We start from the raw sequence: 22,224 nt of genomic DNA, 5'->3' as shown, positions 1-22,224 counted from the left end.
GATTCATCTGGAGATTGCTGAACTTGTTTTTTTTTAAAAAAGGAAGGTCAACAGAAGGTTTGGGACTGAGTGAAATGTAAACAGACTGGAAGGCACCTGTGTCCAAATAGCAGGGGGTGTGCTTTTGACATGGGAAAAAATGTTTGCAAAGGAGTGACAGGCCAAGGTTTATGGTTATCATGTGACTTGCTTCTGAACAGTTTTGGTTTCATTTTGAACAGTTACAAAAAGTCAGTTGCTGCATGCGTGCCAGGAGAAGAGAGTTGATATCTTTCTTGAAAAGAATTCCTGCATCAAGTGTGTTTACTATTTTCTCCTGTATTTAAATAAACCTTTACTGCTACATTGCTGCTTTAAGACCGAAGGAAATTCTTGTTGCTGCTTCCTGAAGTTTCTGTGCTGCATCTCTTGGAAAGCCTACCCAGACTGATGATCAACATTGCCTGGAAAGAATCGTTCAAGGATGATCCCATTGACAGCCACCGATTCGCCTTTGGGACACCTCGCCAAAACAAAAGACTTTGTTCCATACCTTCTTTGCAGCTGAAGTGTTTTTTTCATTCCTTCTATTTCTTTGTCAAAGCTGTAAACAAAAACTTTTTTTTTTACCAGTTAACCGATTGTGTGTGTGAGGGCTAGGATAAATAAGGGGCTTTAGCGTTTCAATTTGTATGTATGTTTTACTTCATTGTTAGTTAAAACCTGGTTCATAATAAAATGATAATTTTGTTGTTTATTAAAGAAACCTGGTTGGTGTGCTTTATTCTGGGGAAAAGTAGTGCATAGACTGTTTCGGTAAGTGGGAAGATGTAAATGTATGTTGTGACCTGTGGAGAAGTGGGACTGAATTAACAGTGCATTCCTCCTGCCTCAGTTATAACATATGCCATTGCTGAAATAGGGAAGGTTGGGGGCAGGAGGGGGATGGGGGTGGAGGTGAGGGTGGTGGTGGTGGTGAGCGGCATTAGCAATTGTGACTGGCGAGAAAATACACAGAAGAACATATTGGCTGTGACAGGACCAGCGTTGGACATGATGCCCTCCTCTTCCTTTCCCCTCCCATCTCAAGTTTGAAGTACATTCCTTTGAGTCACTGATGCCAGGAAAGGAGAGGACAAAGTGGAAAGAATCTTCAGGCCTTTAGAGTTTATAAATGCTGAGGTTGCATCTACTGCTGAGCTTTAATGCATTTCCATTTAATGGCAATGTGATATAGCATTAAGCTGTCAATGAATTTGTTATGTCAGGGGAGATGCTGATGTAGTTGTAATGTCACTGGACTAGTAACCCAGAGGCCCATGCTAATGCCCTGGGGACACAGGTTCAAATCCCACCACCACATTTGGTGGAATTTAAATTCAATGAGTAAACTGGAACTGAAAGCTGGTCTCAGTAATGGTGCCATGAAGCTATCATCAATTGTTGTAAAAAACCATCTGGTTCACTAATCTCCTTTTGGGAAGGAAATCTGCTGTCCTTACCTGGTCTGGCCTACATGTGACGACAGACACATAGCAATGTGATTGACTCTTAACTGCCCTCTGAAATGGCCTAACAAGCCACTCAGGACAGGAACATTTAGGGATGGGCAATGAATGCTGGCCTTGACAGCGATGCCCACATCCCATGAAAGAATAAAAAAAATTAGAATGTCAGATTGAAGAATTTAAAACAGCTGTTAAGGGATACGAGGACTAAGAATAGTGCAGAATGTTTTCCAATGTGATTGAACTTGCCGGCAATAGGTGCTTACAACTTTTAACTGAAGTATTCAGACTTGGAATAGGAACTGAAGCAACAAGCCAATTCCTTGGTGACTCAGCTGAATTAGTCTTACAAAACAACATGGATATCACAGGATCTTTTTTTTTATTCATTCTTGGGATGTGGGCGTCGCTGGCTAGGCCAGCATTTATTGCCCATCCCAAATTGCCCTTGAGAAGGTGAGCTACCTCCTTGAACCACTGCAGTCCATGTGAGATAGGTATATCCACAGTGCTGTTAAGGGAGTTCCAGGATTTTGACCCAGCGACAGTGAAGGAACGGCGATATAGTTCCAAGTCAGGATAGTGTGTGACTTGGAGGAGAACTTGCAGTTGGTGGTGTTCCCATGCATTTGCTGCCCTTGTCCTTCTAGTTGGTAGAGGTCACGGGTTTGGAAGGTGCTGTCTAAGGAGCCTTGGTGGGTTGCTGCAGTGCATCTTGTAGATGGTACACACTGCTCCCACTGTGCGTTGGCGGTGGAGGGAGTGAATGTTTGTGGATGGGGTGCCAATCAAGCGGGCTGCTTTGTCCTGGAAGGTGTCGAGCTTCTTGAGTGTTGTTGGAGCAGCACCCATCCAGGCAAGTGGAGAGTATTCCATCACACATCTGACTTGTGCCTTGTAGATAGTGGACAGGCTTTGGGGAGTCAGGAGGTGAGTTACTCACCACAGGATTCCTAGCCTCTGACCTGCTGTTGTAGCCACGGTATTGATATGGCTACTCCAGTTCAGTTTCTGGTCAATGGTAGCCCCTAGGATGCTGATAGTGGGGGTTTCAGTGATGGTAATGCCATTGAATGTCAAGGGGAGATGGTTAGATTCTCTCTTGTTGGAGATGGTCATTGCCTGGCATTTGTTTGGTGCGAATGTTACTTGCCACTTATCAGCCCAAGCCTGGATATTGTCCAGGTCTTGCTGCATTTCTACACGGACTGCTTCAGTATCTGAGAGGTAGCGAATGGTGCTGAACATTGTGCAATCATCAGCGAACATTCCTACTTCTGACCTTATGATTGAAGGAAGGTCATTGATGAAGCAGCTGAAGATGGTTGGGCCTAGGACACTACCCTGAGGAGCTCCTGCAGTGATGTCCTGGAGCTCAGATGATTGACCTCCAACAACCACAACCATCTTCCTTTGTTTAGTTTAGTTTAGAGATACAGCACTGAAACAGGCCCTTCGGCCCACCGAGTCTGTGCCGACCATCAACCACCCATTTATACTAATCCTACACTAATCCCATATTCCTACCACATCCCCACCTGTCCCTATATTTCCCTACCACCTACCTATACTAGGGGCAATTTATAAAGGCCAATTAACCTATCAACCTGCAAGTCTTTGGCATGTGGGAGGAAACCGGAGCACCCGGAGGAAACCCACGCAGACACAGGTAGAACTTGCAAACTCCACACAGGCAGTACTCAGAATTGAACCCGGGTCGCTGGAGCTGTGAGGCTGCGGTGCTAACCACTGCGCCCCCCTAATGCCCCTTTGCATTAGGTGATAGTGAAACAAACATAATACTGAATAAAGAAAGAATTGTTTTGAAGCAGGCAAAATGCTCACCAAGAAAATTCCAATAATGCGGGGAATATTTCAAGACAATGAGCAATCAAGCATGTGGAAAAACACAAATCAGTGCATCAAGTTAACTAAAAGCAAATGTAATAATCTCATTAATTAAATTACAAATGATCTTAATTTTAAGATACTATATCCTAGTCTGCATTGAACAAGCTCTGATGTTCTAACTAGTAAATTTTCTTGCTTTGGCAAAGCGAGAGCTATTGGCTTTCCAAGAAACAAAAGCACTGGAGTATGAGATTAGCAGACAAAGAATGCAAAAGGCCCTGCTCTGGAGTGTTCCCCAAATTTCCAGTAATCCCAGATACAGACACAGCCATTCCAAATTAAATTGGATTAACTGTAAAGGGAATAACATAAATCGAAGTTGTAAGTAAATTAGATATCCACCAACGTGAATGTAAGCATTTTGCTATCCCAATCATATGGGCACGGATTACAATTATGTATAAAGATGTTAATTTGCTGGTCATATTTGGAGACATGACTGCCGTATCAGGCTGTCTTAAAACTCCTTTTGGCCTATTTGCCTCTGGAACAATAACTTGCTTGGAAAATTATCATCCTTGCTTTCAAATTCCTTCACGATCTCGCTCCTCCCAATCTCTGGAATCTCCTTCAGTTCTACACCCTCCAAGATCTCTGCCCTCCCCTAATTCTGACTTATTGCACATCCCCTATAATTCCTTAAACCTCTCTTTTGTTCTACCCCTCTCTCTTCTGTTAAAGCGTTTCTTAAAACCTACCTCTTTGGCCATCTATCCTAATAGCACCTTATGTGGCTTGGTGCCAAATTTTGTTTAGCACTGCTGTGAAATGCCTTGGGATGTTTTGCTACATTAAAGGTGCTATATAAATGCAAGTAGTAGTTGTCCTGTCTATCATATATCATCACTATTGCAAACAATTGGTTCAGACATTGTTAACATTCATCAGGCAACCTGGATGTCCAATGATTGCCAGATGAGGAAAGAGCTGGACCACATATTGGTCTGGAATGGCAACATATCAGATTTATTGAGGTGCAGAAGTACTAGCCAATGCTCATAACTTCCTCATTGCAAGAATAACAATTACCTCTCGATTTCAAACTGAGTGTGTACCTTATATGACACATGACACAGAATGTGTCTGTGAGAATTTTGAACTTGCCAACAGGTGATCAGTGACAATGCAAGCACATTTGATGCACGTGCTACTCTACTGGATAGTGTAGAATCAGCCTGGACAGCCATTAAAAATTTTTTTTTAGGGCAGAGGTAGATAGATTCTTGATAAGCAAGGGGGTGAAAGGTTATTGGGGGTAGGTGGGAATGTGGAGTAATCAGTTCAGCCATGAACTTATTGAATGGTGGAGCAGGCTCAAGGGGCCGAGTGGCCTATTCCTGCTCCTAACCTCTCTGTCTTACTCCATTGCTTGCTGTATTTCGGTCCAAGGACAATATCTGTGGCCTCTCAGATAGCTGTGCTTATACGAACATATGAATTAGGAGCATTGGCTAGTACTTCTGCACCTCAATAAATCTGATATGTTGCCATTCCAGACCAATATGTGCTCCAGCTCTTTCCTCATCTGGCAATCACTGGACATCCAGGTTGCCTGATGAATGTTAACAATGTCTGAACCAATTGTTTGCAATAGTGATTCCAATCTTATTCTGTCATGCAATGGATTGGATCCTTGTTCAGTGCTCTGCAAACATTGGCATTACCTCAAGTCAAGATATGAGCACTGTGAGGCAGCTCCTTTAGGCCACTGGTTTTATGGGTGAAGACAAAAGTCCGTGGTGTCAGCTCAACTGTTGCGATACAAGACATTAAACTTGATGGAAAAACTGTGGAGGCAGTGGACAACTTCATCTACCCAGGTAGCAAACTGCCATCAGATAGGTGTGAACCAGACACACTGAGGAGAATCAGCTTAGCAACTTCAGCAATGAAAGACTACACAGGGTCTGCATTCAAAGCTGAAAATCCCTACAATAGCACCGATCTATCACACCTGCTTCCTTTCAATATTTCTATGTAGCTCTGAAGCATGGATGCTGTAAAGTTCCTGTAAACAAGACAATGAAAATTGGAATCAAAATCAGGAAGGAACATTGACTTACTTGTGATTAGAGGCAGTTAACTAACCTGGCTACATCAGATCAGTAACAATCCAGTGGGCTCTGAGACTTAGAATGAAGCCATACAGCATGAACAGTTGATGCTACATAGCTCTATTATCCAAGCACAATTATTCTCTTGGTTGCTTTGCCTTCTTTGCTCCAGAGAATATGTCCATGTATCTCGAGGTTCTTCTCAGAACTACATTTTTCTCCCTGGTATTTTCCTGGTAAATTTATAGTTTTTAATTGATCATCTGTAACAAGGTGCTCAAAAATGCATACAGTTCAACTGTGGCCAAACCACCATCTTCTACAAATTTGTCATAATCCATTTGCTGTTACGCTCTTTGACTCTATTTATCAAATTCAAAATGCTATTGGCGTTTTTTATATGACTTCTTCTGCATCCCACTCTCCAGCACAAGTTCGAATTATTTGCTTATATGATGGACTCCTGGGGAACACTTCTTCCAACCCTTCAATCTTAGTAATGTCCATTAACCATTTTGTTTTTGTTCAACTTTCTTACCATGCCACTACATGGTATGAAATGATGTGGAGTCAAGGCTGGTGGATGGAGTTTAGATACAGATCAGCCATGATCTTGCTTGGTGGAACAGGTTTGAGAGGCTGAATGGCCTACTCCTTTTCCTTTGCTCCCAGGAACTTCATTGAATCTACTCTAAAAATCCATTAGCATTATACAATCCGTCACTTCTTGAAACTAAAGTCTTTTAATATGTCAAAAGTGACTTGCTTTTAATAAATTGATACTGGTTGCCCTTATCTCATGCATCTCTTAATGATAATTAGTTTGGTCTTGAATTATGGATTCTAAGAATTTGCCATAATTGATTTTGGACTAGTTGGTCTAGATCAGGGTTGTCCAACATACGGCCTGTGGGCCAGGATTCGGCCTGCCAAAGTTTCCCATCTGATCCGCGGATGTAAACTGTACCCAGGCCGTTCCTCATCCTCGCCAGGGGTCCGTGACTGGAAATGAGAAATTTCCCATTGGCTTCTTGCAGACTGGCTTTTTAAAAAAATCTGTCAGTTTCACAGCTGACAGCTGCTGACATTGGTAACAGCGGTTTTCCAACTTCAGACAGATTTGGGGTTTTCTGGCAGGTTACGACTTTTCTTGAAAAACTCGAAGCTGCCCGAAGTTGGGAAACGGCTGTTCCTGAGGTCAGCAGCTGTCAGCTGTGAAACTGATAGCGTGATGTTTTTTTAAAAAATTGACCAACTGTGTGCTGAGAGTTCCCGCTCTCTGCAACTGTTAAGAGAGAGAAGGGCGTGGGGTGGGGTGGGGCGGGGTGGGAGGACAGAGAGAGAGAGAGGGAGAGAGAAAAAAAAAGGGGACCAGGAGAGAGAGAGAAAAAAAAGGGGGACCAAGAGAGAGAGAGAGAAAAGGGGAGAGAGAGAGAGACGGGGGACTGAGCGAGAGGAAGAGGGTAAACAGTGAGAGAAGGAGATGGGCAGAGAGAGGGAGCGGGGGGGAGAGGTGGAGGGGGACAGAGAGAGGGGGAGGGAGAGGGGGGACAGAGAGAGAGAGGGAGGGGGGACAGAGAGAGAGAGGGAGGGGGGACAGAGGGGAGAGGGAGGGGGGACAGAGGGGGTGGGCAGAGAGAGGAGAATGGGGACAGAGAGATGAGAAGGGGGACAGACAGAGAGAGAAGGAGCGGGGGGACAGTCCGAGAGAGGGAGGGAGAGCGGGGCAGAGGGAGAGAGGGAGACAGGGACAGGGAGGGAGGGGGGACAGAAAGAGAGAGGGAGGGGGGACAGAGAGGGAGGGGCAGAGAGAGGAGAAGGGGGACAGACAGAGAAGGATGGAGGGGACAGAGAGTGAGAGACAGAGAGAAGGGGAGGGAGGGGGGGAGATATAGAGGGAGGGGGGGCAGAGAGAGAGGGAGGGGGACAGAGAGAGGAGACATAGAGAGGGGGACACAGAACGAGGACGACACAAAGGGGGGAAACACAGCGTGGGGGGGGGACACTGGGAGAGAGTGATCAAGATCACTCCTGATAGATAGACATCTGTCTGGAATACTCCGCAAAGCTACAAGAAGTGTGCAGGCAAACACTGACTTTTTGTGCAAGCATAAAAATGCCAGATATCGCACTAAATCAGTGTCCAACATAGTGATGAGAAAGTAAGTCAATAAATTAATCTTCTCATTTAAAGCTTCTTCACAAAAATGTATATTTGTTGTTTAGATTAATTGTAAGATAAACTTTTAATGCCTTTATCTTTGCAAAATGTTCTCACCGGCCCTCTATGTAAGAAAAAAATTGTAATGTAGCCCCCCCACGCGATGTTGGGCAACCCATTTTGCATATCTAAGAAGAACTGGAAATGTATGGTCAGTGTCTTGTTGACCTCCAACACCATAGGTTACATCCAATTGGGGGCAGCACCATTAATTGCTCCCTTCTCCCACACCTTCCCCCCACCCCCACTTCCCAAAAAAAAGCGTCGAGAGATGTGCCCCATCTGACAGCTGCCTGGCTGAAACATTACTGATCTCTCCCATCTGAGAGGGGAAGCTCTGGGACATAAGCAGGGCTTGGGAGGCTGGAACTTCACCCCTATTGCTATTAAACATTGGGAAGACCAGAACCATTGTCCTAAGCTCCACCCCATTCTTTTGCCATAGATTCCACTCCCTCTCTGTCCACTTTCACAGGTTGAACCAGAAAGTTCAGCCTCAATGTGCTATTTGTTGTTGAGTTAAGCTTCTGATCCCATATCCTCTCCATTAGAAAGACTGATTGCTTCCACCTCCGTTATATTGTGCGTCTCTGCCCCTCCCTTAGTTTATCTGCTGCTGAAACCCTCATTCTTGTTTTTATTGCCTCCAAACTCCACGATTGCATTGCTCTCCCGGCTTCCCATCTTCCACCCTTCATAAACGGAGCTCATCCTAACCTCTGCCGCCGTATCCTGACCAAGTACAAATTCTAATCACCCATCGCCCCAGTGTGCACTGACGTATTGGCTCCCGATCTACCAGCACCAGTTGTAGAATTTTCATCCTTAGGTTCAAATCCTTCCGTGTTTCGCTCCTCTCGATTTCTGAAACCTCCAACAATCCTCCAAAAACTCTGCGATCCTCCACCCTGGCCTCTTGTGCATCGCCCCCTTCCCCTACCCTTTGGGGGCCATACCGTCAATCATACAGGTATTATTTTTTTTAAAGATACAGCACTGAAGCAGGCCCTTCGGCCCACCGAGTCTGTGCCGGCCATCAACCACCCATTTACACTAATCCTACACTAATCCCATATTCCTACCACATCCCCACCTGTCCCTATATTTCCCTACCACCTACCTATACTAGGGGCAATTTATAATGGCCAATTTACCTACCAACCTTGGTCTTGAGCTCTGGAGTTTCCCCCTAAATGTCTGCCTTTCCACTATTATGAAAGTGTTTCCATTTGTTAATATTTTTTGATGAATTGTGGAAATGGATTCTTTGGAGGACTGAAGTGATTCCATAGATGCTGGACTTTTTTTTAAAGGGTCATTGGAAGGACTGTGTTTAAAAACATTCACTGGATGTCACATGTCTTCAGCTAAGTAAACAACAGGTGCCTTCTGATTCTGGGAGGAGTTTACAAGAGAAGTGACATGTCAAGATTTATGGTACTCAAGAGTGGGTTTCATTTTTGAATACTGTTTTGAGTCAGTTGGGTTTGTAGCCAGCTGAAAGAAACACTCAGCTCATCTTTTCTCCACCTCTCTGAGAAACCCTGCTAAAAACTTCGGCATGTGATAGCTTTAATGCCTGATGCCGCATTTCTCCTGAGAAGCTTCTGCAAGACTTCCTCTTGACGTCTCATGAACAAACTGCTTCTGAAAAGATTCCAGTGACCCATCTACGTGTACCCATACACCAGACTGTATGCCATCTGAAATATAACCAATCTTATTCTTTTTCTTTAAGAGTTAACAAGTACTTTGGCCAAAGCATCTTTATTTTTCCTTTAACCGGTATGTGTGTGTGTTGGGTATTTAGAATGGAATGTATATATTTACTGTCATATTTCAAACTGTGTTAAAGCTTTGCATCTTTATTGTCTCAGTCGTGTTTTACAATAAATTCATACTTTTATTGTTTATTAAAGAAACCAGGTTGGTGGATTTTATTCTGAAACTAAAATAGCGTATATAATTGGCTGCATCGGTAACTGGGTACACATTTAAATATATGTTGTGACCTGTGGAGAAGTGCAACTCGAGAAAGACTGCACTCCTGCCGCCTTGGTCGTCACACCACCTATGTTTTCAGTCACTCCTTAAAACCTACCTCTTCAATCAAGCCTTTAGTCACCCCATGTATTCTCTCGTCCTTTGGTTCACTGCCAGGTTTTTGTCTGATTCCTCCCTTGTGAAGCGTCTTGGGATGTTTTCTTATGTTAAAGGCGCTATATAAATGCAGGTAGTAATTATTGTAAATCGCCATAAATCATGTGTTCATCTTTAATGCATCATCCACGCACATACATAGAGTGTAGGATTTGTAAATGCAAATATCATCAGGTTTCACATTGCTTTCTTAAATGTGAATCAAAAAGTATTCAACAGTGTTGTCATCTTTGAGATCAACCGCTAATTTAATTTTTTCTTTTCTTCTCCCAGATATGAGTTACGAGTCAGATATCTACCAAAAGGTTTCCTGAATGAGTTCAATGAAGACAAGCCATCTTTAAATTTCTTTTATCAACAGGTGGGTTATTGTCCAAAATATTCTATGTAGGCTGAGGATGTTTGGATGACATTTTAGGATCTCAATAAATTTACAGGTAGAAAACATCTGCATTAATGCTCAACTTGCTGTTATTTTCCCAAATGCAGTCGTAATAATTGTTAATAACTGCCAATCAATCTACCTGACCCAGAAAATGAACAATAAAGTATGGAGTCTTATTCCTGCAAATTGTGAATTATGGTTGGAGATTTTAAAAACATCAAATTTTAATTTTTTTTGCTTATTGTCCCTTTTTTCTATCTCTCATTCTGGCCTTTCTTTTCCTCTCTTTATTTCTTTTTCTGTACATAATTTGACATTGAATTCACTCACTATAATTCACCCTCCTTCTTAGTCCTTCCCCTATTTATTTCTGTTGGTCCTGTCATTCACAAGATCCCAGATGCCTTGTTGACCTCGACACATTGTTATCAGCTCGCAATTCCAGCAACTTACAGAGCAAAAAAATGTTTGAGCTGAAGGATGCAGCAAAAGGCCTTAAATGATTGGGCATGCCCTGCTGCAGTCAATCCCAGCCCTTTAATTTTCATAATTAGGAATGTAGAAACAAGAGCAGGCCATTCAATCTCTCGAACCTGTTTGACCATGCAATCAGATTACTCAATCAAAAACCCAGTCTGTTTGTAAATATAGAATTGAGTAAAAGTCATTTGTTAAAATTAGCAACCCCTTCTGATTTGAACAAATAAAATAGTGACTGAATTGTTGCTGAGCAGTGCAGTACTGAGCGAGTACTGCACTGTCGGAGGTGCCATCTTTCGGATAAGACATTAAACAGAGGCCCCATCTGCCTGCTTGGGTGGATGTAAAAGATCCAATAGCACTATTTTGAAGATGAGCAGGGGAGTTATTGCTTGTGTCCTGGCCAATATTTATCCCTCAATTTTTTTTAAATTCATTCTTGGGATGTGGCTTCACTGGCTAGGCCAGCATTTATTGCCCATTCCTAATTGCCCTTGAGAAGGTGGTGGTGAGCTGCCTTCTTGAACTGCTGCAGTCCATGTGGAGTAGGTACACCCACAGTGCTGTTAGGAAAGGAGTTCCAGGATTTTGACCCAGCGACAGTGAAGGAATGGCGATATAGTTCCAAGTCAGGATGGTGTGTGACTTGGAGGGGAACTTGCAGTTGGTGGTGTTCCCATGCATTTGCTGCCCTTGTTCTTCTAGTTGGTAGAGATCGTGGGTTTGGAAGGTGATGTCTAAGGAGTCTTGGCGCGTTGCTGCAGTGCATCTTGTAGATGGTACACACTGCTGCCACTGTGCGTCGGTGGTGGAGGGTGTGACTGTTTGTGGATGGGATGCCAATCAAGCGGGCTGCTTTGTCCTGGATGGTGTCGAGCTTCTTGAGTGTTGTTGGAGCTGCTCCTATCCAGGCAAGTGGACAGTATTCCATCACACACCTGACTTGTGCCTTGTAGATGGTGGACAGGCTTTGGGGGGCAGGAGATGAGTTACTTGCTGCAGGATTCCTAGTCTCTGACCTGCTCTTGTAGCCACGGTATTTATATGGCTACTCCAGTTCAGTTTCTGGTCAGTGGTAGCCCCTAGGATGTTGATAGTGGGGGATTCAGCGATGGTAATGCCAATGAATGTCAAGGGCAGATGGCTAGATTCTCCCTTGTTGGAGATGGTCATTGCCTGGCACTTGTGTGGCGCAAATGTTACTTGCCACTTATCAGCCCAAGCCTGGTCTTGCTGCATTTCTACACAGACTGCTTCAGTATCCGAGGATAATCATCACAAAAAAATGATCTGGTAATTATCACATTGCTGTTTGTGGGAGTTTGCTGTGTGCAAATTGGCTGCTGCGTTTCCTTCATTATAAAGGTGACTACATTTCAAAGTACCTCATTGGCTGTAAAGCGCTTTGAGATGTCCGCTGGTTGTGAAAAGCACTATATAAATGCCCTAAGTGAATCGTTGTTGGACCTGTTATGGAACAGTAATGATGCACACAATCGAAAATAAATATATTCGTGTAGTCATGGCCCGTTTCTCACGTGACATTTCCTATACTATTTTTGCTGCTTAATTATAGGCAAATTTCTTGCCCACAGGTATGTTTCTTCGAACAATCTTTGGTTTTAAAAATAAACAAAAACAGTCATTTGTAATGTACAGAGAAACTCCCATCAGCAGATGATACCTTAATATTCACATGGGAGTCAGTGTCAGTAGCATATCACTTAAAAACAACCTTAGCAATTACACCTTTTTAAATAAAAGAGGAGCAAGCAAGACATTTTCTCCTGTCTTCTGACTTGCAGCTTGGAGAATGATTAAACTAAGACTTACCTTGAATTGCACATTTCACTTGCCAAGTAATTAAACTCTGATATGAAACTTTGTTTACCTTTCAATTAAACTTTGTGGCCTTAAGAGATGTAACTGCAGCTTAGTAATGAAATAATACATTGTGCGTTGGATGCTATAAAGTGATGGAAGGTGTTGTTGACAGCGGTAGTTGCCTCTCAGTTTGGATTCCGCCAGGGCCACTCGACTCCAGACCTCATTATAGTGTCTCACATATAAAAAGTGTGATGATACGACAATTATGAACAAAATCTGAATAGTTATAAAAAATGACTTTGTCTTTTAAAAAATGAACCTCGCTTTTTAAAAAAGGTGAAGAATACTCCAAAATGGCCACCGAAGGAAAAGGCTTGGCCTTTATGTATTCAAACTGTCCGGCAAGGACAAAGGACAGATCTTCAATGCTAATACGCGTCAACTGAACCCATCCTAAAATATTAAGGTGTGACATAGGAGGGCCCTTGTGTGATCACCAAGGGGAAGAGACCAGAGCATCTTCTACCAGGAGGTGAGAAATAACACAGCTTTACCTTAAAAAAGGTAGCCTAGAGCAGAGACACCAGAGGAAGAGAGAGAAGCTGAGGTAACATACAGCAGCTTGTTTTCCATCAAACCAGAAGGCACATGCCCTTCTGTGGAATCCTACATCTACACTAGACAGCAGTGAGCTGGAAGTGATCCACCATCTTTAACTGAACTTTCAACCAAGGGAGAAATCTACAATCACCTCAGGCCTGCAACCCACGAGAATGCAATTTCCAAGAGAATTCAACCGGTTTATCGTGACCTCCCCCCACTTAAAAATCACTTTCCCCTTTTCTATCTCCGTCTGTCTCTTGGTGTGCGTGTGTGTGCGCAGGTGAATGCGTGAGTGGATGCGGTTGCGACAATTTCGGGATCAGGCATTGTTACGAGCGGGAGAGCAGTCAAAGGGCTCCCCTCTTTTCCCTCTCCTTGTCTGACTACAACAGGTTTATTTCTTTTTGACGTGGCTATACTTGCCAATTCAGTGAGTGTTTAACTGTTTACGCACCGTGATCATAAAAAGAGCCAATTGGACAGGTTTTCTTGAGTATAACGAAGAAAGAGGTTAGCTTTATTATACTTACACCGATCTAAGTAAAAATAAAAAAAATACCCTCCAACTTTCACACACACGCACTTGAAGTTCTTTCACATGCATGCACACAAATAGGTTACAGAATGGGGAAGGATAGATTGGTTGAATTGGAGTCCTTAGAAATAAAAAGGATATACAATCTATGGAAATTAGTGACTCGGCTGGCTTCAGGATGAATTCAGTGATCTTTCCTTTGTTGGTCCGGAGGCTTCCGATTTGAAGATGTAGACGGCTGATTCGGTGGTTCTCCTGGTGACAGCAATGTGGCTGATTTCCTTCAAGAAATCTCTGCCTGCAGGGGCATGCCTGGGTGGTCACAGTCAGCAGGTAGGGTTTGAATCTTGCAGGGTGGATTGGAGAGAGAGAAAGGAAGAACGGACCCCACTGGGGTCTTCTCTTGTCAGTGTCTAGCTGCTTGTCTCTCTACTGCAGAGAAAACACCAGCTTAAGCACACGGAGGGTCGGCCTGTCACATGACTGTCATCCAGTGAGTCAAACATGGTGGTTACTAGTGTGTATTCCCTCTTGCAACTTAATCAGTCCATGTCTAGGAATTCCCTTCTCACAGCTGGGGTGGTTTTTCTCGACCAGTTGAATATTCAGGTAATGGCGTTGATGCCTTGCTAATGGGAACAGGATAGGCATTTCATTCAGATTCCTCAGGTCATTGTTCTTGATGGTTCTGTGCAGACAGGCCGCCTCCCTCTCAATGCATTGGAATGTGGAAAGCACAGTGATGCAAATTGGGATGGCCATCTTTAGCTGCCAACGTCGAGTCACCTTTCATCTGTTTTTAAAAATTCAATTCAGGTTTCCAACCGGTGGATTAAAAATCATCATTGGACATAGGACATTTTCACGACAGCATATTGAAAACAAACAATTGATTTTCTGTTTTTAAAGCTACAAGCAGACCTGTCGCTGTCTGTTTATTTGAAAAATAAAACACCAGGGGTTAAACCCTAATAACAAAACACACTTGCTGTGGTCAGGTAGGAAGTTGAACAGTGGGAACCACCCACATCGCGCCACATGGCTGTAACAACAGCCTTGGTCCAAACGTGGACAAAAAAGGTGCGGTGAGAGTGACTGCCCTTGGCATCAAGGTAGCATTTGACTGAGTGTGACATGAAGAAGCCCTAACAAGACTGAATTCAATCAGGAGGAGAAACTCTACACTGGTTGAAGTCATATGTAGCACAAAGGAGAATTGTTATGCTTGTTGGAGGCCAACCATTTCAGTCCCAGGACATTGCTGCACAGGTTCCTCAGGGTAGTGTCCTAGGTCCAACAATCTTCAGCTGCTTCATCAATGACCTTCCCTCCAACATAATGTCAGAAGTGAGGATGCTTGCTGATGATTGCACAGTGTTCAGTACTGTTTGTAATTTCTCATATACAAAAGCAGTCCAAGCTCACATGCACCAAGATATGGACAATATTCAGGCTTGAGCTGGTTGGTGGCAAATAACATTCGACTGTATTGTAGCCATTCGCTGTGCAAGTAACCTTATTTTCTGTTCTTTTGGTACAGCCACTTATGTGACAGGATGAAATAGTGGTTGAGCATATGTAGAATACTTAGTTTTATAGGGTTGAATTTCCAGGCCTCCCAACTGGTGGAAAGGGAGCATTAGCAACCTGAATTTGAAGTGTTAACATCATATCGGCCCATTGCCACCATCTTGATGCCTTTGCCATTTTGCTGGGGTCCTCTGTGTAGGCATCCCAAGCAGCTGCCTGAAGCGGGCACCAAGCTGATTAAAATATTTAATTTGGTGTTCTATGACGTCAACCAGAACACACTGCAAATTTTGTGCTGAATGTGTGCCATGCATTCTCCAGCTTGTATCAGCTGTACATAGGTAGGAGGATACAAAGAGTCTGCAAAGGGATATAGATCGATCAAGTGAGTGGGCAAGAATTTGGCATATGGAATATAATATGGGAAAATGTGAGGTTGTCCATTTTAGCAGGAAGAATAGAAAAGCAGAATATTGTTTAAATGGAGAGAGGCTGCAGAATGCTGCGATACAGAGGGATCTGGGTGGCTTTGTACATGAATCTCAAAAAGTCAGCATGCAGGTACAGCAAGTAATTAGGAAGGCAAATGGAATATTGACATTTATTGCAAGGGGGGTGGAATATCAAAGTAGGGAAGTCTTGTTACAACTGTACAGGGCATCGGTGAGACCGCACCTAGAGTACAGTTTTGGTCACCTTATTTAAAGAGGAACATACTTGCATTGGAAGCCGTTCAGAAAAGGTTCACTAGGCTGATTCCTGGGATGAGAGGTTTGTCTTATGAGAAAAGGTTGGGCCTATATTCATTGGAGTGTAGAAGATTGAGAGGTGATCTTATTGAAATGTATAAGGTTCTGAGGGGGGCTTGACAGGGTAGTTGCTGAGAGGATGTTTCCCCTTGTGGAGGAATCTAAAACAAGGGAGTGCAGTTTCAAATTAAGGGGTCACCCATTTAAGATGAAGAGGAATTTCTTCTCTCAGAGGGTTGTTAATCTTTGGAATTCTCTTCCCCGGTGAGCAGTGAAGGTTGAGTCATTGAATATATTCAAGGCTGAGTTAGATTTTTTTCAAACATTAGATTAGATTAGATTAGATTAGAGATACAGCACTGAAACAGGCCCTTCGGCCCACCAAGTCTGTGCCGAACATCAACCACCCATTTATACTAATCCTACACTAATCCCATGTTCCTACCAAACATCCCCACCTGTCCCTATATTTCCCTACCACCTACCTATACTAGTGACAATTTATAATGGCCAATTTACCTATCAACCTGCAAGTCTTTTGGCTTGTGGGAGGAAACCGGAGCACCCGGAGAAAACCCACGCAGACACAGGGAGAACTTGCAAACTCCACACAGGCAGTACCCGGAATCGAACCCGGGTCCCTGGAGCTGTGAGGCTGCGGTGCTAACCACTGCGCCACTGTGCCGCACTGTGACAAGGGAGCCAAAGGTTATGGTGGGCAGGCAGGAAAGTGGAGGTAAGGCCACAATCAGATCAGCCATGATCTTATTGAATGGCAGAGCAGGCTCGATGGGCCAAATGACCTACTCTGCTCCTATTTCTTATGTTCATATGTATTTGTGCCACACAAGTGGCAGGCAGTGACCATTCCAACAACAGAGAATCATAACAATCTCCCCATGACATTCACTGGCATTACCATCGCTGAATTCCCCCATCATCAACATCCTGCGAGTTACCTTCACCAGAATCTTAACTGAACCAGCTGTATAAATACTATGACTACTAGAGCGGGTCAGAGGCTGGGCATCTGCGGTGAGTAACTCACCTCCTGACTTCCCAAAGCCTGTCCACCATCTATAAAGCACAAGTCAGGAGTGTGATGGAAAACTCTCAACTTGCCTGGATGAGTGCAGCTCCAACAACACTCAAGAAGCTCAACACTATCCAGGACAAAGCAGCCCACTTGATCAGCACCCCATCTACCACATTAAGCATTCACTCCCTTCACCACTGGCGCTCAGTGGCAGCAGTGTGTACCATCTACAAGATGCACAGCAACAACTTGTCAAGGCTTCTTCAACAGCACCTTCCAAACCCGTGACCTGTACCATCTAGAAGGAGAAGGGCATCAGACGCATGGGAACATCACCACCTGCAGGTTCCCCTCCAAGCCTCACACCATCCTGACTTGGAACTCTTTCACCATTGCTTCTCTGTCGCTGGGTCAAAATCCTGAACTCGCTCCCTTATTGCAGCACTGTGATGGTGCCTACACCAGATAGACTGCAGTGGTTCAAGAAGGCAGCTCATCGATTCCTTCTCAAAAGCAATTGGTGATGGGCAACAAATGTTGGCCTTGCCAGCGATGCTCACGTTCCATGAATGAATAAAAAAAACTCTCCTGCCCCTCTTAAAGAGTGTATCGTATAATTTACCACAAGCAACTTCACAGGAGATTAGCTTCATTTATCTTCAATGTCTCATTAAAAAAGCTAACACGCATTTCCTGTCTGCCGCATTTTTCCATTACATTGTTTCATGATCAACTAAAATTTGATATCAACAAATCTCAAGTAACAAGTGTTACGACAGACCGTTCAAGAGAAAGCCCCCAAAGTATATGATTCTGAATGCGGTGGGAGAAACGCACTGTTGATTCGGTCCTGTCCCTCCACAGATCGCCTAACATATCACTTTAAACCTTCCAAATTAAAGAAAACCATAGCCGAATGGAACCATTTACTAACCCCCGAATGAGGCGAACCAAACCAGGTGTCTTTAGATCATAAAATTAACTGTTTAATTAGAAAAACTAAATTCTTAAACACTACTACTTAAAATAGAAAAAATTAGTGTCCTTGCAGATTTAAGCTCCTGCCGAAATGGAATCTTCCAATGTGGAACAGTCCAAGTTTGGTTGAAGTTCTCACAGCTGTCTGATGGGGGGGAGAATAGGTTCTTCAACAGTAGGACAGTCAGTAGTCTAGTTCCAGTTGAAGTGATGCTCTTCTTCCAGCGATGAATTCAGCAATTACAGTGCAGTAGTTAAAGTAATAGGTAACCCAGGATGCATTCTTTGAAGCTGGTTGGTTCCCTCTCCGTATGGTTGTATCTAACAGCAATCAAAATGCATCTTAGTAATTCCTGAGGCTTGCTTGTTCTTAAAGCAGTACTGATCCTTTTACAGCCTTAAAAGCACACTGCATACTTCCCGGAAAAGAAAAAAAAACTACAAGATCGTAACACAAACAACAATCAGAACTCTTAACGAAGCTGAAAAATTGAGTTACGGAATTGTGCTCTATCCTTGCTGTTACAAATTTGTGTCTGAAAAATATGTTCTCGGGTTCACTGCTGTCAGTTGCTCTTTTAAGTAGTCAGAGTATCTTAGCTTCATGCAGGTTGCCTTGCACTGCTTGATATCTAAATGCACAGTAGTGTTGACTGCTGGATATAGCAATAATATCACTATGTGATCTGGACTGTGAGTTGGAATATGTTTAAAAGTGGACTATTGTTTATATTATTTCCTGGGTTGATGATGCATTGACACCATCTAGAAAGAAAAAGAAAGATTTGTATTTGCATAGCGCCTTTAGCAACCTCAGATATCCCAAAGCACTTTACAGCCAAAAAATTACTTTTGGAGTGTGATCACTGTTGTAATGTAAAAATCGAGGCAGCCAATTTGCACACAACAAAGAGATTATTCTTGAGTTTATTGTGCTTGTTTATATACAGTAGCTAACTTAATTGTTCTGATCTGGTATTTAATTATCTTGTCCCTGCTTTACCAACGTACCGATTCATTCAGCCTGTTGCATATAGTTGTGATGCCTAGTGTATCACAATACAGATAATTCTCACCTGCCTGCAGCCATGTAATCTTCTGAGAGGTAAAAAGCCTGATGTAAGAACTCAGGCCATTTAGATCAGGATAAAACTGGAAAATTCTTTGACAGTTCTTTTAGGTGTTTGAACATGAACATAATCTAGTTCCTTCATGTTTTTATGAACTTGATCAAATCACCCTTGAATCTATGCTTTCCTAAATTATACAGGCTCTTTCAGTCTATCTGGTAAGTAGGTATTAATCTGCAGTCCTCTGCTGCAGCCTTTCAAGAGCCTCAATATCTTTGATATTGGCTTTATTAATGTATATTAATAAATTTATTTGGAGTTTTTTTTAGTTACGATAACAGCTGTATCGAAGTGCGAATTGTGCCAGTCTGTTTACTTAGCGAAGTTGTTAAATTTGACTGTCAGTATGACCCTGTTACTTCTGCAACAAATCACCAGGTTAAAACCAACATCAAGGCATTTAATCAGACTGATTAAAAACTGTCACTTGAAAGCTTGTTGAATGACACCTTAAGGGAAAGGATTACCTCATACTTGGGTTTTAATGGAAAATATCTTTTTCGGGTGGCACTTCACAGATGTATTGTTGCACGTGCACAAACCTTTTGTGTTTGACGCTGTTAATATAAATTATATATAGTTGCTTATTATTCCATTGTTTAATAGACAATGATTTTTGTCCAAGAATCTTGTTCCTGACAATTGAAAGACATACATCAAAGTATGAGATATTAAAATATTGTTTCTCCAGTACCACTTCTATCAGTTTATTTTTCAACTCAAAATGTAACAGCTATAAATGAGACAATACCCAAGAATATCGGCACTTCACAAACGTTAGGCAATTTGTTGTCCAAGTAGCATAATTTTGCATAACAAGTACTGAAAGCAGTGAATATGAGGTTCTTGAGCAGCAATGTAATTTGATGCAACAATCACTGCCTGAGCTAAAAATAGTGAAACAAGATGTTGTCACCAATGTTGTTACCGATGAGTGCATCATTTTCAGCTCTTGTGCAATTGTCATTCTGAAAAATCTTGAGCCCTGTGTTTTTGCAATCAACTTCAACAACTTAAGGAAATATTTCCTCTTTTTTTAGTCCCTACCTGCATGTTCATGCACTCTTGAGTTGTTAGAAAGATTTGTTGTGTTGCTGTGCATCAATGCTTGAAAACTAGTTTGTCATCCTGGTGACTGTACCATCAACCTCCCGGCTAGGAGAGTGGCAATTCAGTCTAAATCCACACCCTTGACAGCAAAGCTGCCAGACCATGTAGTGTAATAATTTTCAAATGTTTCGGGGAGCTCTTATCTAAATTTTAAGTGCAGTTTTTATTTGGAGCTTGCTTCCTTCAAAATAGTTTAGGATGTTCAGTTCTGTTTGTGGTTTCCATCATTCTTCATTGCTTTGTGTCAACAGAGGGACATAAAGGCCAATTTTGTGGATAGGTATGGTTATAAATGACATTTTGTTAGATAGACTCTTAAGTGGAGTCTCCAAGATGCAAGACAGATTTCAAATTGTAAAGGGTTGTGCTGGATATCATTTATCCTTTTAATATGGTCAGAGCTGGGTGGAGTACTGGTGATTTTTCTGCATCAGGAAGTATGTTTGATGTTATGCAAGGTACTTGTATAGAGCTATATATTGTCAAGACGGATAAACTATGTCAGATTTAACATCTTGTAACTGTTGACATTTGTTATTTAGTTGGGGGGCGGTGGTAAATCTTTCCTGTATATAGTAATTATGAAGTTTTATGCCCTTTTAGAGAAGTTACTAAAACCATAAGTCTAAATAAGGAACTAGCAAAAAAATTCTACTTCATAGGCAAACTATTTACATCTTCAGGGCAATATGTGTGGTTAAATCAACTGAGAAAATGATTGTCCTTATTTTTTGCTGTTTAACAGACTTAGCTCAGGCGTTCCACAACTGTATTTTGTTTGATTGTAGTAAAAAATTGCTTTAAGTTAAATCTACACTTATTATAAAATTAAATGCAACACGAGAGACTTTCTATTTGATGCTTAGATGATTTATTACAATGCATGCTCAAATTTAAGCTACAAGAAGAAGCATTAGAGATAATCTGAGACTGAACTTGGATTTGGAGGATTGCAAAGTCTGATCTTTTTGCGTAGTATTCTTTGCAACTTCCCAAAGCCTCTTTGCTGCAAATGGTGCTGATAGAATCATTCTGTGAGAAAACTAGAGATTTCATCTTTGACATTCATCTCGATTAACATAGGTTAGGAACATTATGAATAGCTATATCCTCTGCCTTGTCTATGGCATCCATCACAGACTCCAGAAGGGGAACATTTTATGATGGAGTCACAATAAGTGGCTAAGTGTACTCTCTTAATTACAACATTACCTTCAGTCCAACAAGTAGTCTGTTAGTCATTTTTGTGGTATATAATGGAATTTCTGGAAAACCTTTCACTGAATCAGCCTCATCCATATATTGCTGGATTTGATAGAGTTGCACAAGATTATGACAGGTTTGGATAAGGAAGATTAACGAAAATCTGTTTCCATTTGTTGAGGGTACAAGGATTGGGGGACAAGGAGGGTTTAAACTAGTTTGGCAGGGGGATGGGAACCGGAGCCATGGATCAGTGGATGGGGTAGCTGTAGACCAGGCAGATACAGAGTGCAGAGAGTCTGTGAGGAAGGTTAGACAGTTGACAGGGCAAAGTTGCAGCCAGTATGATGGGTTGAAGTGTGTCTATTTTAACGCAAGAAGTGTCAGGAATAAGGGTGATGAACTTAGAGCATGGATCAGTACATGTTGTGGCCATTACGGAGATGTGGATATCACAGGGGCAGGAATGGATGTTGGATGTTCCAGGGTTTAGATGTTTCAAAAGGAACAGTGAGGGAGGTAAAAGAGGTGGGGGAGTGGCATTGTTAATCAGGGATAATATCACAGCTGCAGAAAGGGAGGTCGTCGAGGAGGGTTTGTCTACTGAGTCATCATGGGTGGAAGTCAGAAACAGGAAAGGAGCAGTCACTTTGTTGGGAGTTTTCTATAGACCCCCCAATAGCAGCAGAGACATGGAGGAACAGATTGGGAGGCAGATTTTGGAAAGGTGCAGAAGTAACAGGGTTGTTGTCATGGGTGACTTCAACTTCCCTACTATTGATTGGAACCTCCTTAGTGCAAATAGTTTGGATGGAGCAGTTTTTG

The 22,224-nt window shown here is 42.5% G+C and overlaps 1 protein-coding gene across 5 annotated transcripts in view; it reads left to right on the top strand.

The window, feature by feature from the left end:
* LOC137369804 (focal adhesion kinase 1) overlaps positions 1–22,224 on the top strand; it is a 717,355-nt gene that overhangs the window by 349,582 nt on the left and 345,549 nt on the right. For all 5 annotated transcript variants that reach the window (XM_068031302.1, XM_068031301.1, XM_068031300.1 and 2 more), the window contains one exon: positions 10,107–10,194. In XM_068031302.1, coding sequence (XP_067887403.1) covers positions 10,107–10,194 — 88 coding nt within the window. The remainder of the gene's footprint in view (positions 1–10,106; positions 10,195–22,224) is intronic.

The sequence above is a fragment of the Heterodontus francisci genome, chromosome 5 (genome assembly GCF_036365525.1).
Source record: "Heterodontus francisci isolate sHetFra1 chromosome 5, sHetFra1.hap1, whole genome shotgun sequence".
Classification (NCBI taxonomy): domain Eukaryota; kingdom Metazoa; phylum Chordata; class Chondrichthyes; order Heterodontiformes; family Heterodontidae; genus Heterodontus; species Heterodontus francisci.
This window is presented reverse-complemented; position numbering and strand designations above follow the sequence as displayed.